Genomic DNA, 18312 nt, shown 5'->3' on the forward strand with positions numbered 1-18312 from the left:
CCAAGGCAAGGTTCTTTTCTTCAATATAGCAACCATTTAGAGGCTGAGAGAATAGAAATGGTTGCTGTGTGTGCTTTGATGCACTAATATTATTGGAGGGTTGTTAAGTAGTTAAGTCCAGTGTTAGAGTAGGAGATGATGATGATGAAGTAGATGATAGTGAAGAGAATAGGGTTGTTGGATTTGATAGTGAAGTCATGGAGCCACAAATTAAAGGAACATGTTCAGTGCTGATGTTGTGGTGGCTTTGGATCTTGCTATGTTATCACAACTCTCTCATCCATTGCACACCTTTGAACCTGTTATAATTTGAATTATTCATATGTTGAGGTAAGTAGGTAACACACATGTCAAGTTATTATATGCTAAAATAAAAGAGAATGAAAATATATGAGATACTTATTTAGTATTAAAATCTAATGTTAATGAAAGCATCTTCCTACAAAAATTATCAATTTTGCTAAGTGAAAAATAAGAGATGCGAATAATATAAATAATAGGTCGCATTTCAAATTTATTAACAAAAATTATATTTAATTAATTTAAATTTTAATTTTTAAAATTAAAATTAATTTTTTTAATCTATTATTTACGGTATTCAAAACAAGCGTTGTTCTCTATACCTTTTTAAAAAAATTATTATGGTAAAAAGTTATATCATTTTATATAAAAGTAGTAAATATATAACACAACTCAATATATTTCCAATGCTATCAAGCGCTAAAAAGAGTTAAGCTAATTAATCAAATGTAAAATAAAATATAGATGATGTGATATTGATGCAGGTAGACATTGAGTTTACGGTGGTTAAGTTGGTTACATCAAATACACTTATAAGAGAGAGACACGTAAAAGCTAGTTTTAGTGTTGATCGTTTCTTAACTGAGTTAAGATACAGTGAAATTATTAACACTATACGGGAATTGTTTAGTTTTGCTGTGGTTAAATAATAAATATTAAAAAAACAAAAATAAAATAAAATAAAAATAAAAATTAAGAAAATTATTTTTAGGATCCATTTGTTACCACTGCTACACTTGGAAGGCTTTGGTTTGAAATTCGTGGCGGCTCGTTGAGAGTGGAATCGCCGCAAGCAGCGGTCCCAATAATATGGAACCAACCACATTAGTTCACTCTGCTTATTGGCACCCTAAACTGGCCGTCTCTTCCTCCACTGCCGCCACCTAATAACTCTCCGCCGGTTCTCTCTTCCGTCATTTCTCCGTTCCTTATCCTACAATGATCTCTCCTCTTGTTCAACTACACTACCGAATTCATGTTCATTTTCGGCCACAATAACGAGTCTCACACTTGTATGAAATTAACAACTAAACCCCTTCAATAAAACTGTTCCAACAATTTGTCGCTGAAAATTTTCTGTTGCACTTTTAAAATGTCAATCTTTCCTACACAAGTAAAGCCCATCAAGCAACTCATACCCTCTTTTTCAATATACGATGAACAATTGTTTTCATAACTGCACAATTTCACACTCTCTTTCCTACACAATTTCACCTGCACCTCCAACACATGAAATTTCAAGTTGAGGTAGAAAAGCAAAACAACAATTCGCAATATCATGTAGTATATTACAACTATTTCTCTGTATTTGTGCCTTGTGTTCGTGCACCTCAAAACTGTCGCCGATAATAAATAATTGCTTCCACACCACTGGTATTGGGAAAGCAATTTAATTCAACATGTAATTATCCTTTTAGACTTATCCATTTTTTAAAATTTTTTATTTATTTTTGCGGTAAAAAATTATTTATTATCCTTGGACTATGCATAATGTAATTTACTTTATAAGTACATAGATAATGATCTTGTAAAATCTCACAATTATCGTATTTTTATTGCCAAGTCATACCTAGCCATCTATAATCACCGTAAACAAAGTCATCAAAGTCGTCGCCAAATAAATAATATTAATTTGTTATAGATTAAAATTCTATTATTTTGTGAAAATGAAATTATAAGTACTAATTAAATGAGTATGTAAAATGTGAATCATCTTATCCTTAATCTATTCAAAAAAGAAAAAAACATGTAACTAAACCTGCTTACGAACTGGACAATGGACATGTTTATCCCATGCTACATCGATAGTAGGCTCGTGGACAAGGATTACCCTTTGATATTTTTTGTCCATATGTTTTCCATTGGCACCCATAAACCATATGATGAGAGCGTAAAAAAATTAATATTAAAAAAATAAAAAAATAGTCAAAATTTATTTTATTTAATATTTATTAATTATTATTAAAATTAATAAATACTAAATAAATTAAATTATATTTTACTAATATTTTTTGATAGTGGCAACGATAGTATCAAAAAAATTCAGCAGAACAAAAAGATATATATATTAAATGGTGATTTCTTCGATACCTAACTAATTTAAGGGTATTACATACCTTTCTTACATGTTTCAATTAATTAGTGACAAGTGTATTTATTAATTCTAATAAGTAAATAAATTCTTAATTTTTAAAAATAAAAAATAATGAATTTAATACATGTATTAAATACTTTATATATACATATCTTAATACACTGTACACACATTTAATTTTGGTTAAATCAAACCTCTATATGTGGTAAACTTTAATTAAATTATTTGAAAGAAAAAAAGGAATTAGAATTGGGCCGTTCTATATGTAGCTGGAGAAAGAGGGAAGAGCATATAACCCTAATCCTTTTCATCTAATTTCGTCTTCTTCTCTTTTCTATATTCACAGAAAAAATTTGTTTTCGTCTTCTTCCCTCTCCTTCACTCAGGATATACCTTCTTTTTTCTCCTTCTAATTTTCGAAAATAGTCGATCTTATTGCTATAACCCAGAACAATCCACCATTCTCAAAGTCATCGATTTTGTTGTTGGAACCCAGAACAATCGATCGTTCTTTTTACCGTTCTTCCATTCAGAGTCGCCAACATAAAAATGATTAGGGTTCTATGTTTTTCCCTCTTTCTCCAGCAGCATATAGATCCAATTCTAATTTTTTTTTCATTTTAAATAATTTAATTAAGGTTTACCACATATAGTGGTTTGATTTAACCAAAGTTAAATATATGTACAGTGTATTAAGATATGTATATATAAAGTATTTAATACATGTATTAAATTCATTATTTTTTATTTTTAAAAATTAAGAATTCATTTACTGATTGAAATTAATGAATACACTTATCACTAATTAATTGGAACATGTAAGAAGGGTATCTAATACCCTCAAATTAGTTGGGTATCGAAGAAATCACCTAAATAAATTGGATTAATACTCAAATTCGTCCTTGTAAGATCACTCATTATTTAAATTAGTTCTCAAATGATTTTTTTAGTCATATTAGTTCTCATTATTGTATGACATTATGGTAGTAAAGTTGTTACAGCAGCAATTTTTGTAGAAGCATGGATTGAGGAAGATGAAGTGGTTCTAGACTTTTAGATAGATGAAGAAGATGAGAGTGTTAAGTGAGAAGGGATGAGGTAGGAATGAGGGTAGATTTAAGAATTTTATAAATTGATTAAGGGTAAATTGTCCAAAAACTTAGTATGAATCTCTGTCCACCTTAAATGTCTCGTCACTATTTTGAAGAGACACAAATTAAATGTCTCTAGTGTGTAAATGTGTGTAACCGTATTCTTCATAAATTATGTCTTAAACGATGTACGTGTGCCACTATCTCTTTTTCCCCAGCTTTTCCATTCTCCAACAAAGACGCTTTTTTTTCTTCATCCACCATTGTACCAAAATGAAATTACAAGAAGCCTAAGAAAAAATTATAAGGAACCATTGATCTAAAGCAAAAAGGCCATCTATAATATAATCATCAGCTAAAATAAGCTTAAGATTGCTAAGAGCTGCTCTATAAAACGAAAACCATTTTGAAGCTCAAACTCTCCAATCTACTTCCCTATTCGTCTTTCTACAAGTATGTTTAAATCTGATCTATCAATTCCTATCGATGAGCACTGCAATGATAAATTCAACAAATGTTTATCAATTCCGGCAATCAATCTCCCTTGGCTTTCCCAAATAAGACCCGCAGCCAGATCTTGTAATGCTCTAACACACAGAGCCTTACACTTAAGTCGTAAAGCAAAGGTAGTGAGGTATTACGACCTCTAAAAGTAAAAGACTTATGCATATATATAGTTGAAAGAAATTATAATTAGGAGCCACGAAAAAGGATCTAAGCAAAAGCGTAATAGAAAATCATATCACACACGTCCGGATAAACATAAAACAAGTAAACCAGATCGAACAGAAGACTAAAAATATAAGTGTAAAGATACAAATATCAAGCTCCAGATTCGACCTGCGAAGCTAAGGCCAGCCAGAGTATACATATATACTAGCATGAGAACCTGTGCACTTGTACGGAATTAAAATTTTGTCAACATTTTGAAAAAATGAAATTATTCAATATATCCAAAATATTTTGGACAAAAAATCATATCTGATATTAATATTATAGTTTTAAAAAAATACCATACTAATTTGATTGTTAATACAAGAAAAGAAAAAAATAATCAAATACTTCACATTCATTTACAGCAACTATTCATACTATATAGCAAAAAATTACATAGATTAACTAACAAGTTCACATACTATACATATTTTAAATTTTAGAGCATGAAAAACCTAGGTTCCGAAATGTAATACATATCCAAAAGTAACACCAGAAAATTTCAAACCACCTAAATAATTACTTTCTAGTTACAGAAACTCGAATAAGCTGATTTTCTTTCGAAACCATCCTAAAGACACATGAATCTTTGGTTTTAAGTTTATGCATTTTCACAAAATCTTCCTATTTATGACCAATTTTGTATTCTCGTTCTCTGTATATTTTCAACACATTCATTCCAAAGTTTGTAGTAATCTATGAGTCCTCAACAACAAACTTCCAATATTCTGATCCTCCAATATCAAGTAGTAACTTAACAAAGTGATACGGGATATATTGTGTAAAAACAAAATTAACAATTAATCCATAAAAAATTAAAGTAACCAATAAGTATGAAACTATAATTATACAAACTTATAAATCGATCAGCTTTGATATCATATTTAGTCAAGGTCTTGCAGTGATGTAGAACAACATATCTATTTATTTTAATGATAATTTATAGAAAAATATCATCAAACTAAAAATGACAACAATGAAAAATGTAAGATGATGTTATACAAAATATTCTGAAATGCAAAGTAATTCTTCTACTTAATACATTTTGATTGTAACAAACTTAACTACCAATTAGTTTATATCGAGAGTGATGACAAAATCAAGAACATATGTAACACTAGTATAATATTAAATCAGAAAAAAAAATCAACATACCCTCTTTTTTTGTTGATCTATTCTTGACAGTACTTTCATCCGAATCCTTCTTGACAATTCTTTATACAGGAAGACTACAAGTGCAATTAATAAAAAATAAAAAAATTCAAAAATAATGAAAAAAAGATAGACAATAAAAGAAGCAAATAGCAACATGATATTATACAATCAATTATAGACATATTTGAAAATAAATATGTTAATAAATACAATAACTGAAATATAACATGTACAAAATTAATAATAATTAAAAAAATTGTAAATTCTAACATTTTCATATTTCCATGCATCACATTATCTTCTATACCAGAAGCAACATCCTCCAATGCATCAAAGTAGTTTAACCATAACTTATCTTGGATAACTTTTAACAAAGATATCCCAATAATATCTTTAACACAATGAGATTCATAGAATGCCCATAGATTGGATTATTTCGCTTATCTCCACAGGAGCCACAAAAAATATTCCACTTGTGACATACATTAAGTAGATCCACACCATGCTTTTGAAGTTATAGAAAGCAAATAACTTTTCTAGCTCATGTGAAGGTATCCAGATTTTTCTTTCTCAGATTTTTATTTTAAACTTGATACAATTGTCACGGTGATCGATTAGCACAATTTCATCTTTCACGTCGGTACCATATTTTGCAATTATTATATCTGGAACTAACACATCACCCTAAAAAAAAGAAACTTATCACATACATTTAATTTATTATGATAGATTTTATTATTTGGATTATATGTAATTTATCTGTTTTTACATGGTTACTAAAAAAAAGGCACAGTGTATATACTAGTTTAAATGTGTACTCGTTCTTTGTATGCACCAAATATGATTCTTGATTCTTAATCACTTGGCCAATGTTGTCTTATACTAAAAAATTAAAAATGCCTAAATCAAGTCCATTCAGTATGTTTATAACATATATAACAAGAAATCATTAATAGAATACACAAACAATATAATGTATACCTTTTGTGATCACTTCTGCATGCAATAACACTCATGGTAGGAAAACGGTGCTTAAAAAACTTGTTTCGTTTCTCTGCAAATAGATAGAAATAAAGGAATAAGAGCATTGGTTGAAAATATATAACCCAGAAGACTGGAAAGAACCAGAGCAAGGAAAAAAATGATGCATAGTAACAAAAACAGTAACCAAGAATGGAATTACCTTTTGGAAGATGACTGTAGTCTTCTCTTCTAGGAACATGCAGCGTATGGATCGAGTAAGTTAGTAGGGCACAATATGAAGAAGAAAAAAATATATCTGTTAGGCTAATATCAACAAAATGAGAAATTTTATGATGTGTATTTAATAAAACAGGAAGCTTCAGTTTATAAGAATATTTTTTGTCTAGTAAATCATAAGGACTAGATTCTTATCTTTTCATATTCTGAGTTTGATTTTTTTTTTTTACATCTTCCAACACCATGTAATTATATATTATTAATGTAACTTTAATAACAAAATACGTGATAATAATAGTAACAACACAAGTGACTTATTTCAAAAATCAGCATTCCACCTTGTCATAAAGCATGTTTGAACTCAACACATTCACACTCAGAACATCAACTTATGAACTCAATTTTTTCAAAACCCAAAATTTCACTTAATCAAATTAATGAAAGAAAAGTTATCAAAAGAGAAAAGAAAGGCAAAAGAAGAAAAAGTGAACAAAAGATTGCTTGTTAGGAGTACAATGATTAGGGCAGAACCTCAACTTGTTGTTCAATTTTCTGACGATTTAGCTCATGCTTGGGTCCCTTGATAGTGGCATGAAGTTTGGAGTCTCAAAATGTAAACAGGCCAAGGAAAAGGGCTGTCCACGAAGAAGCTACTAGGGACGTTGCTGTCATACGAGTCGGGGGCGCCGGCATGCACTGTAGACAACAGCGGCTTCGTATGTGTTAGGAAGTTATGGGGCTTGACTCTGAAAAAGTTAAATGTTAAGATTTCTTGGTTGAGTGAGGTGAGACGTCAGAGAAAGAAGACAGAAGGCCATTGAATTAGCATTTGTTTCCTTTTTTTTGGCACGAGAGGGGGGTGGCTTTTGGTTTTTTATATGTACCTTCTGAATATTTTTTAAAATATAAGAACAAAAATGTAGGGGGTGATGGATTCTGATCTTGTTAGAGTTGGAAAAAAATTAATAAAATATAAATATTATTTAAATATTATTTTTTTATATGTGCTTTATGAATAATTTTTATAATATATAAAAAAATGTAAACTTGATTAAGGGAATAAATTTTTATATTTACTCTTCAATAAATCTTCTAATTTACCAACAAACCAAAAAATGAATTAAATATTCATATATTTTTCACTTACAAAGTGAACTTTAAAATTTTATTAAATTAAGATCACATTTGAAAAGTTAAAATATCTCTTTTTTTAAAGATTATTTTATCAATAAATTGTATTTTATGAAAATAAAAGTTATAATTTATTCTAAAAAAACATATATTTATAATAATAATATAAAACTTGCGAATTTAAAAAAGGAAATTAAATCAAAATTATCATTAGCGATGAAAATATTGATTCATTGATGTGTGTGTATGTAGGGAACATGATCAAACATGATGGGGGGGGAGTGGGGAGGCATTAATATAGACATTCATTTTAATGTGGATCATAGTTAGCATTGACTGGAATCAAAAAACATGTAATTAAATCAATACCATATTATTATATTGATATATTATTACTCTTGATATAGAGAATAATTTTTTATATTTAATTTTTAATAGATCTTCTAATATTCTAAGGAACAAAAAAGTGGTTTAAATATATGAATTATTTTTCACTTACAAAGAATCATTTTATATTTTATTAAATTAAGATCATATTTAAAAAGTTAAAATGTTCCTTTTTTACAAAGGTTATTTTATCAAAAAATTGAAGTTTATAAGAATCAAAATTATAATTTATTACGGACCATACCAAAAATATTAAACCACTGGAATATTGAATTTTGTCAATGTATTATTTAATTTGAGTCATATATTGTTTATGTTTTTGCACAAGTACTACAAATTATATGTACCTACCCAATTACAAATGCTTAGAATCAATCACTAAAAAAAAATACTGGTAATTGATAACATCTATTAAATTTAAATTTTTTATTGTACAAAGTTACCCCCATTGAATGTGATAAAAAAGAACAAAAAGGAAAAAGCATTTTTCAAATAATGTAATATAAGCACCATCATAGTGTTAGATATAGAAACCACTGTAATGAGTGGCTTTGAATCTAGCACATAATTTTATAAAAACTAAGACAATAAATAATTCTATTTATACCAATGACTCTTCCAACCATTCCATATACCCAAAACCTGATAAAAAGTAGCTGAGTTATCAATCTTTGGTAACTTTGCCAAAGAATAACAACCATTACCTGCATGAAGTTAACATATTTTTTAATCAGGTACAAACAATCAAATCGAAAACAACGTAAGTACTCTAGTTTGTATATGTTTTTATTTTTTTTTTCATTCATGTAATATATATTCTTTCATGTTAAATTCAGTAACCATCATGACTTTTTAAATCTATTAATAGTATGAGAAAAAAACACATACTTCCTTTGATTAAAATAAACAGTAAGATCTCAAACTAATCCTTAGTTTTATAAAACATCTGAAAAAATTGGATAATGCATAATATTTCAATTTATGTTTCTTTTATCTCAAATACTTGTATTTTGAATTTCATAGTAAAATATATCTTTAAATTTATGCTTATTTCTTTTTCATGTATAATACTTATAGCATGTGATATATAAATAATTCTGTTATGTAACATATATATTATATTTTTCAGATGATTTAAAAGAATTGTGTGAAAAGAGATTGGAAAAAGAACTCAGCTCTTATAGTGATGAAGCTACCAAAAAATAGAGAACAAAAAGTATGTTAGAGTTGAAAGAAAAAAAATATGAAGTTTGGTTGCAAAATGGTTGAAAAAAAATTGGAAAATTATGTCACTTGGAGTATGAGTTTTTATTAACATTTGAGTAGAAAAAAAGTAATATATAAAATTAGTGGTTGAAAAATGAGTTTTTATTAGCATTTGAGTAAAAAAAGGAGCAAGTTGTATAACTGAATACTATAATAGTTGTGTTTTAGAAATAAATTACAATTTACATTGTGATGCTAATGTAAAAAATGAATAAAGGATTTTTTTATGATATAGATTTTATAGCTCTGTTTTCACTATTTTAAAAAAAATTATTTTACTTCAAAATCGTGAATCAATCTGTAGCTTGATATGACAAATATAAAAAATATACTAATTAATGAAATAATTTTTTCAAAAAACAGCTAAATCCAGAACCAAACCCTAATCTAAATTAGTGAAGTAAGATTATAGTAAAAAATTCTTCATGTAGTGTTTCATGCCACTTTACTTCCTGATCCCAGCCTCAATTAGCACAATCAGAAACATTCTCTAAATTCAAAATTATGATATGCCAAATAAAGATTAAGCAATACATATAACAGAATTGCTTAGTAGTTAATGCTTCCCCTAGAAAGGAGCATAAACTACAAATCAATTTTTCAGGTACTTCTCAAAAATCTACAAAAAAATAGATACAAATCGTAGGATTTAACTCTTGAGGTTAATGAAAAGAGTAAATACAAATCGACAACGGAAAAAAATCAAACATTATGTTGTACAGGATGTACATAATAAAACTAACCTGATTTGAGAAACTCAGTTGTTATATTACATCAGTATGGAGGACCATAAAACATTTTATCAAAATACCACCCATATAATGAATTATGATGTTTATCTTTTTTCCCCTGCAGCATTATACACTACTACTAGTTCTGCAGCCAACTTGTCCATTGTTTCGGGCAATCTAGATGAAATAAAAGCACAGTTGATAAAGAAATTGCTTTCGTTTTCATAAATATCATAGTTGTCAAGAGATTTAAATAATTATATTCTTATCACTCCAAGTTTGATCAAATTAAAATAGTTAAACACTTCAAAAATTTCTAATTTCAAATTCATTTATTACCTGTTGCTTTGGTAAAAATCATACCCAAAGCCAAAAAGTGTTGTCGCCTCTTGATACCCCCATTTGAGCATTTCAACACTCATGTCATGGAAGTAATATACAGACTCAGATACAATTACCTATATCACAAAATTCAACCAGGATCCAAAGTCAACTTTTTACCTGTCTAAGCTAAAGTTCATGCCTATTATCTTTAAAATAGACATACCAAGTCAGGGCCCAAATTATCAATAGCATAGAGACCATGCCTATTAATATGAACAGAAATAGTTGTCATTGGATCCATGGATTCGGACAAGTAATGTGCTACCGTATTATGATGGACAGAGCTAGATAACAACATATAATGATCACGGAGGCATATCACTAGAATTAGATGCAAGAGTGAAAGAAGCATATAAGTATAAAGCATGAAAAGAGTAGTCTCAAGCATCGATATCAACAATGACAAACATATGCAAATGACTACAAATAATAAGCAATTTGATGATGAAAATTTATAGAGACTAAGCTCAATGCACACGAAGCGCAAGTGTTATAAAAAAGAGACGCTAGATTGAAAGAATAAGATGAAAGATGAACCAACGTGACATTGGTGCTTTTTTACAAACACTTGAGGTGCATATCATAAACAACAAACAAGTTTGTAAGTTCAAGTGTGGAACACGCCCCACAATAAAATACCAACTACCATAGCAATACCACATGATATAAACAAGTCAAGAGATATCAAAATAATCCATCAATTCACAAAAAAATTCAACTTGAAACTCCAACACCAATAAAAAATGCAAGAAGAAAAAGAACTAATATGAAACTACCAAGAACAAAACTAAAATGCAATTAAGAGCAATTAAAATATTCGAATGCAACAAACAAAAGAAGGGTTAAAGAGTAAAAGAGAAAAAGAAAAGAAACCTTGAAAAGAAGGGGAAGAGATGAGGGTAAATGCAAGTAAGAATAAGATAAGAGGGGTGAGAAGAGAAAAAGAAAGAAGAAGAGGTGGGACCGCCGGAAGTGGTGGTCGCCGGTGGTCCCTGGTGGTGGTACGCCGGATAGGATATGGAAGAGGGAAGAAAGAAGAAAGAAAAAAGATAGAAGGATTAGAAGAAAGGAGAAGAATGAAGAGAAGCAGGGCAGCGTGCTGATTAAATTAAATCAGCTCCGTGATGTGTGTGTGTAACCCACGCGTACGCGTGGGTGACCCAAAAATGAAGGTGACGCGTAAGCGTCAGTCATGCGTGCACGTGATAACTTTTCGTGCTAGATGCACGAAACCTGCCTATTTCCATCACAACTCTCTTATTTTTGTACGAGGCAGCAGCAACATTTTCATGAAACCAGCATGATGGGTATATGTCAGTCATGCCCACGCGTAGGTGGTCGAAAAAAATCAAATGACGCGTACGCATCAGCGATGCGCACGCATGGGTTGGATTATGCGCCTAGCACCCCACCCGCATGGTTCTAGCGCAAGTCTCTAGTTTTTGTACCATACAACAGCATCATGGCAGCATTAAGATACGACGCGTGCGCGTTGTTCACGAACATGTGTGGGTAGGAAAAAATTCTGGGTGACGCGTACGCGTCAACCATGCGTACGCGTGGGGAGGATTTTGTGCCTCGCACCCCACACGCATTGGTTCCATCACAACTCTCTGTTTTGGAACCATGCAGCAGCACCCTTTCTACACCGTTCTCGCATGGTGGGTCACACGTACACGTCAGGCATGCATACGCGTCAGGCACGCGTACGCGTGAGATGCGCCCCTTTTTTTTTATGGAAATAAGAATAAAGGCAAATATGCATATTTGAAAAGTATCACACACATATAATGAAACATAGCAAAGCAAAGAAATAAAAAAAAAGGCTATAGAAAAGGAAGATCATACTATGGTGGGTTGTCTCCCACCTAGCACTTTTCTTTAACGTCCTTAAGTTGGACGGTCTATAAGCTCAGTCCTCTTCCTCGGCTGGGTCTTTCAAGAGAAAGATCTACAGCTTCTGTTGTTCTTCATCTTCACACCATGATAGAGTTTCAAACGATGGCCATTGACCTTGAAGAATGTAGGGTTTGATGGATGACTCAAGTGGATAACTCCATACGGTTCAACCTTTTTCGCCACATATGGTCCATCCCACCTTGACCTCAGTTTGTCCGGCATTAATCTCAACCTTGAGTTATAGAGAAGGACTAGATCCCCAACTCTAAACTCTCTTTACTTGATGCTCTGATCATGTACCACTTTCACCTTTTCTTTGTAGAGCCTTGAGTTTTCATAAGCTTCTAACCGAATGCACTCCAATTCTTCTAGTTGCAATTTACTTTCAACTCCGATTCCTCCCAATCCTGAGTTACATTCCTTCACAGCCCAATAAGCCTTGTATTCTACCTCTACCAGAAGGTGACAAGCCTTTCCGTAGACTAGCCGGAACGGACTCATGCCAATCGGTGTCTTGTAAGCCGTCCGATAAACTCATAGCGCATCTCCAAGCCTAGAGCTCCAATCCCTTTTATATGATTTAACCATCTTCTCGAGTATGCGCTTAATTTCTTTATTAGACACTTTGGCCTGGCCATTTGTTGGGGATGATAAGTCGTAGCCACTTTGTGAATAATGCCATATTTCTTCATCAAACCTGTCATTCTTTTGTTACAAAAATGAGAGCCTTGATCACTCACGATTGCTCATGGTGATCCAAAGCAGCAAATGAAGTTATTTTGAACAAAAGAGAAAATCACGTTAGCATCATCAGTACGGGTAGGAATTGCTTCCACCCACTTAGAAACATAATCAACCGCTAACAAAATATATAAGAAACCATTCGAGTTTGGAAAGGGACCCATGAAGTCAATACCCCAAACATAAAAAAAAATTTCACCAAACAACATGAGTTGCTGGGGCATTTCATCCCTCTTGGATATGTTTCCAAACCTTTGGCATTGATGGCAAGAGTTACAAAAAAGATTTGCATCCTTAAAGAGTATGGGCCACCAAAATCCGCAGTCTAAGATTTTTCTTGCAGTTCTTTGAGGGCCAAAGTGGCCACCATTTTCACAAGAGTGGCACGCCTCCAGGATATTCTAAATTTTGGATTGTGGAACACACCTCCTAATTATTTGGTCAGCACCACATCTCCACAAATATGGGTCATCCCATATGTAATACTTGGAGTCACTCTTGAGCTTGTCCTTTTGATGTTTAGAGAAATGTAGAGGAAAGTTGTGACCAACCAAATAATTAGCGATGGGTGCATACCAAGGAATTATCTCGGATATTGCTTGCAAGCTATCAAGGGGGAATGCATCATTGATAGGAGCGGAGTCACTCTTTAAGTGCTCTAGGCGACTCAAGTGGTCTGCCACTAAATTTTGGGAATCACTCTTATCCTTGATCTCTAAATCAAACTCTTGCAATAGCAATATCCAACGGATTAACCTTGGCTTTATTTATTTCTTAGCTAGCAAGTACTTCAACGCCGCATGGTCCGAATATACTACCACTTTTGTTCCAAGTAAATAGGCCCGGAATTTATCCAAGGCAAAAATAATTGCTAAAAGCTCTTTTTCAGTGGTAGTATAGTTAGACTGGGAACCATCTAATGTCTTAGAAGCATAAGCTATAATATAGGGATCCTTACCTTCACGATGACCAAGCGCCGCTCCTACCGCATAGTTAGATGCATCGCACATAATCTCAAACGGCCTACTCTAATCAGGCCCTCTCACAATAGAAGCTTGGGTTAAGGAACTCTTCAGCTTATCAAATGCTTCCATACACTCTTCACTTAAGTCAAACTCTACATCTTTTGGCAACAAACGGGAAAGTGGTAGTGCATCTTTACTGAAGTCCTTGATGAAATGCCGGTAGAAACCTGCATGACCAAGAAAAGAACGGACTTCCCTCACAGAAGAAGGGTAAGGTAAACCAGAAATAATATCAACCTTGGCGGGATCAACATATATACCAGTATAAGAAACAACATGACCTAGAACAATACCTTATTGTACCATAAAGTGACATTTTTCAAAGTTAAGCACGAGGTTTGAACTAGCGCATCTTTCTAATACTTTATCAAGATTATCCAAACAAAGGTTAAAAGAATCCCCATAAACACTAAATCATTCATGAATACTTCTATACAGTGCTTAAGAAGATCCGAAAAGATGCTCATCATGCACCTTTGAAATGTAGCCGGTGCAATACATAAACCAAAAGACATCCTTTTGTATGCATACGTTCCAAAAGGGCATGTGAAAGTGGTTTTCTCTTGGTCTTCCGGAGCAATATGGATTTGAAAATAACCTATATAGCTATCTAAAAAGTAATAATGTGATTTACCGGACAAGCGATCAAGCATTTGATCGATGAATGGTAGTGGATAGTGATCCTTGCGAGTGGCCAAGTTCAAGCACATGTAGTCGATGCAAACTCTCTATGAATTCTGCACCCTTGTGGCCATGAGTTTCCCACTCTCATTCTTGACTATGGTGATGCCGGACTGCTTCGGAACCACTTGTACTAAGCTAACCCACTCATTATCCGAGGTTGGATAGATAATGTCGGCCTCTAGTAGTCGAGTCACCTCTTTTTTCACAACTTCTAAAATTGTGGGGTTCAACCGCCTTTGAGGTTGACGTATAGGCTTGGCTCTCTCCTCTAGAAAAATGCGATGCTCACAAACTTGAGGGCTTATACCAACTATATCCGCCAAACTCCACCCAATAGCTTTCTTGTTTCTGCGCAATACATTAAGCAGTCTCTCCTTTTGTTGGGAAGTAAGCTCCTTTGCAATGATCATCGGGAGCTTTTGATTTTCTTTAAGATAGGCATACTTAAAATGTGGTGGAAGTAGATTCAATTCCATATTTAGCTCATGACTTGGCACTTGATTATCCAGTAGCACTGGAGGTGGTAAGGTGTCTTCATCATATTCAGGGAGTTTTCCCACACTTGCACCTTGAACCATGTTTTTCTCATCAACTGTATCATGGTAGACTTCAGCCACAATATCATCAATCATATCACACTGGAAGATAGAATGGTCCTCCAGTGGATGCTTCATAGCCTCATCAAGATTAAAACTCACTGCTCTTCTATCAATTTCAAAGGAGTATGTACCCGAAAAAGCATCCAATTTAAACCGGGAGATTTTCAGGAATGGCCTCCCTAACAAGATAAATGATGGTCTTCCGGAGTCATTAGGGGGCATCTCAAGAATGTAGAAATCAATTGGAAAAGTCAACCCTTTGATGCTCACCAAGATATCTTTCGCAATGCCAACCACAGAGATTATACTTTTATCCGCCAAAACAAAATGGGCCTCCGACCGTTTTAATGGTGGAAGCTTCAATGCATCATAAACAGATAAAGGCATAATGCTAACACAGGCACCTAGGTCACACATGCAATCAACAGATTGTATACCACCTATAGTGCAAGTAACTAGACAAAGATCAGGATCACCACATTTCTTCGGTATAACACCCATCAAAGCGGAGATTAAGCTACCCAAAGGAATAGTTTCTAGATCATAAATCTTCTCCTTGTTCATGCACAAATTTTTTAGAAACTTAGCATACTTTGAAACTTGGCGAATAGTATAAAAAATTGGAATAGTTACCTGGACCTTTTTGAAGATATCCACCATATTGGGATCTAGCTCCACTTGCTTTTTGGTCCTCCTAGCTAAGTGTGGAAAAGGAATTGGAATAGCCTCCTTCAAAACATTTTCTTCCTTAGAAACTCCATCTCTTGGTTGAGCAACTTCTTCTTCAACCGCCTCTTGTACCTTATCCTTATCTTCAACATCTTCTATCTCAACAACATCTTCATCTTGAGTGACTTTTCTTGAGCTTGACTCCTTGAGACTCCTCTCTTACAATGTAGTGCTGGACCTCAAAGTGATGGCATTGATTCCATCCTTGGGGTTAGGTAAGGATTGAGAGGAAAGTACACTAAAGCTTGAAGTTTGGGTATTGGAGGTAGAGGGTAGGGGCATACGTGATATAAGATCTTGGAGGGCAGAGGTAAAACCAGTGAAGGTAGAGTTAAGTGTGTTTTGAAGCTCCTTTCGTCCTTGAAGAATAGTGCGAATGGTATCATCTGCGGGAGCTTGGTTGGAGGAAGAAGAAGGGTAAGTAATTTGGGGGACTTCTGGTTGGGTGATTTGAGGCACTTGTGCTTGCCTTTGGTGAGGTGGTTAGTATCTTTGACCTTGATTTTGTTGTTGGTAAGGAAGGTTTTGTTGATACCAATTTTGTTGGTAGTTATTGTTCCACCTTTGGTTTGCACCATTGTCTCTTCCTCTTTGGTTGTAGTTGTCTCTCCATCCTTGATTATAGTTACCTCCTTATTGATAATACCCTTGATTTGGACGGTTGTAATAAGCATTGGTGGCTACCAAGGTATTGTTCTCTTGGAGATTTGGACATTCATCGGTATAGTAAGAGTAACAAGCACAAATTCCACACACTCTTTGAGAAACTATTTGTTGGCATTCTTGTTGTGGAGGAGGTGGAGGTTATTGTTGATTGAGATAGAGTTGCTTGATGATATTGGTCATCTCTCCCAAAGTCTTGGTGAGGGTGAACTCACTACTAGAAGAAACTTCCGCAATGGCCTTGGGATGATTATTCCTTTACATTGCATGTTGGGTAGATTCGGCTAAATCGGTGATAAGTTGCCATGCTTCCTCAGCCGTTTTGTACTTTGTCAAAGAGCCATTACTCGAAGCATCCAAAAGGACCTTATCTTGAGGCTTCATGCCTTGGCAAAAGTAGTTAATTAACACCAACTCGTCAATCATGTGGTGAGGGCACGAATCAAGGAGCTTCCTAAAACGTTCCCAATACTCATAGAGAGTTTCCAATTCATCTTGAATGATGCAAGAGATTTTCTTCCTCAACTTATCCGTGACCTCCGGTGGAAATAACTTATCCAAAAATTTCCTTTTAAGCAAATCCTAATTAGTGACAATATTTTCGGGTTGAGCAAGCACCTTGAAAGTTTCTAAGATGTTTTATAGGATCTTGAGCGGGTAAACCATGAAATTTAGGAAGTAGATTGATCATCCCAGCCTTGAGCTCAAAATCGGCATTAAATCTAGATAATGCACTTGAGGTGGTTGGAGAGTAAAATACGGAGCTCCCGCTTCCTTAAGAGTAACTCTTCTAGGAGCGGCCATAGTATCGGTACCTAAATCAACGGAAGAGATGTTAATAGAATCAGTGGAAGAGGAGTTGGTTTCTTCCTCAAATAACGCTTCGGATTCAACCTCGGGTAAGATTGGTGAATTGGTGGAAACCTCTTCACCACCTTCAGAGGCTAACTGACGCCGAGCTCGCCTAATGTGTGACATAGTTTTTTCAATTTCGGGATCAAATGGGGCTAAGTTCGGATCCAGCAATGAATGTGTTATTCAATAAAAGAAACATAGAGCTCATGGCAACAAGATATATTAAGCAAAATAACTAATAAATACTACTAATAACCAACTAGCACACAAACAAAAGATGTAATTATTCAAATATGAGCATATTTACACCAACAAATAACATGGCACACATATACAACTTCCAGAAAATGGCGCCAAAACTTGATAGCGGATAAATGTCGGTCAAGAATTACCAAAAAGGGTTTTTCCAAATCAACGTCGCAAAGTATAGTCTTAACCGACGAGATTTCTACTAATCAAAGTTAAAATATGTGTCACAAATAAAATCAATAACCGGGAGTAGAATCCCGGGTCATTTTCCCTAGGAGTTGACACAAGATGCACATTATTGGTTAGGATTTTCTAGAGATTTTCGAAGTTGAGAACAAGAGGAATAAATAACTAGAAATTAGAGCAATAGATAACTAGCAAGAGTTGACAATTAATCAATTTAAAAGGTCTTGG

The 18312-nt window shown here is 33.3% G+C and overlaps 1 protein-coding gene and 1 non-coding gene across 2 annotated transcripts; one reads left to right on the plus strand and one right to left on the minus strand.

Moving 5' to 3' along the window:
• Nucleotides 1-14122: 14122 nt before the first annotated feature.
• LOC130934919 (uncharacterized mitochondrial protein AtMg00860-like) lies at nt 14123-14829 on the minus strand. The gene is made up of 2 exons (XM_057864441.1): nt 14754-14829; nt 14123-14412 (listed from the first exon to the last, which is right to left on the minus strand). Exons 1-2 carry the CDS (start codon nt 14827-14829, stop codon nt 14123-14125), a joined length of 366 nt encoding a protein of 121 aa, XP_057720424.1.
• A 2389-nt stretch (nt 14830-17218) lies between these two features.
• Nucleotides 17219-17322, plus strand: LOC130952565 (small nucleolar RNA R71). Its single transcript, XR_009074749.1, has one exon. It is a non-coding gene; the product is annotated as a small nucleolar RNA R71 (small nucleolar RNA).
• The last annotated feature ends 990 nt before the right edge of the window (nt 17323-18312 follow it).

Source organism: Arachis stenosperma, chromosome 1 (assembly GCF_014773155.1).
Source record: "Arachis stenosperma cultivar V10309 chromosome 1, arast.V10309.gnm1.PFL2, whole genome shotgun sequence".
NCBI lineage: Eukaryota > Viridiplantae > Streptophyta > Magnoliopsida > Fabales > Fabaceae > Arachis > Arachis stenosperma.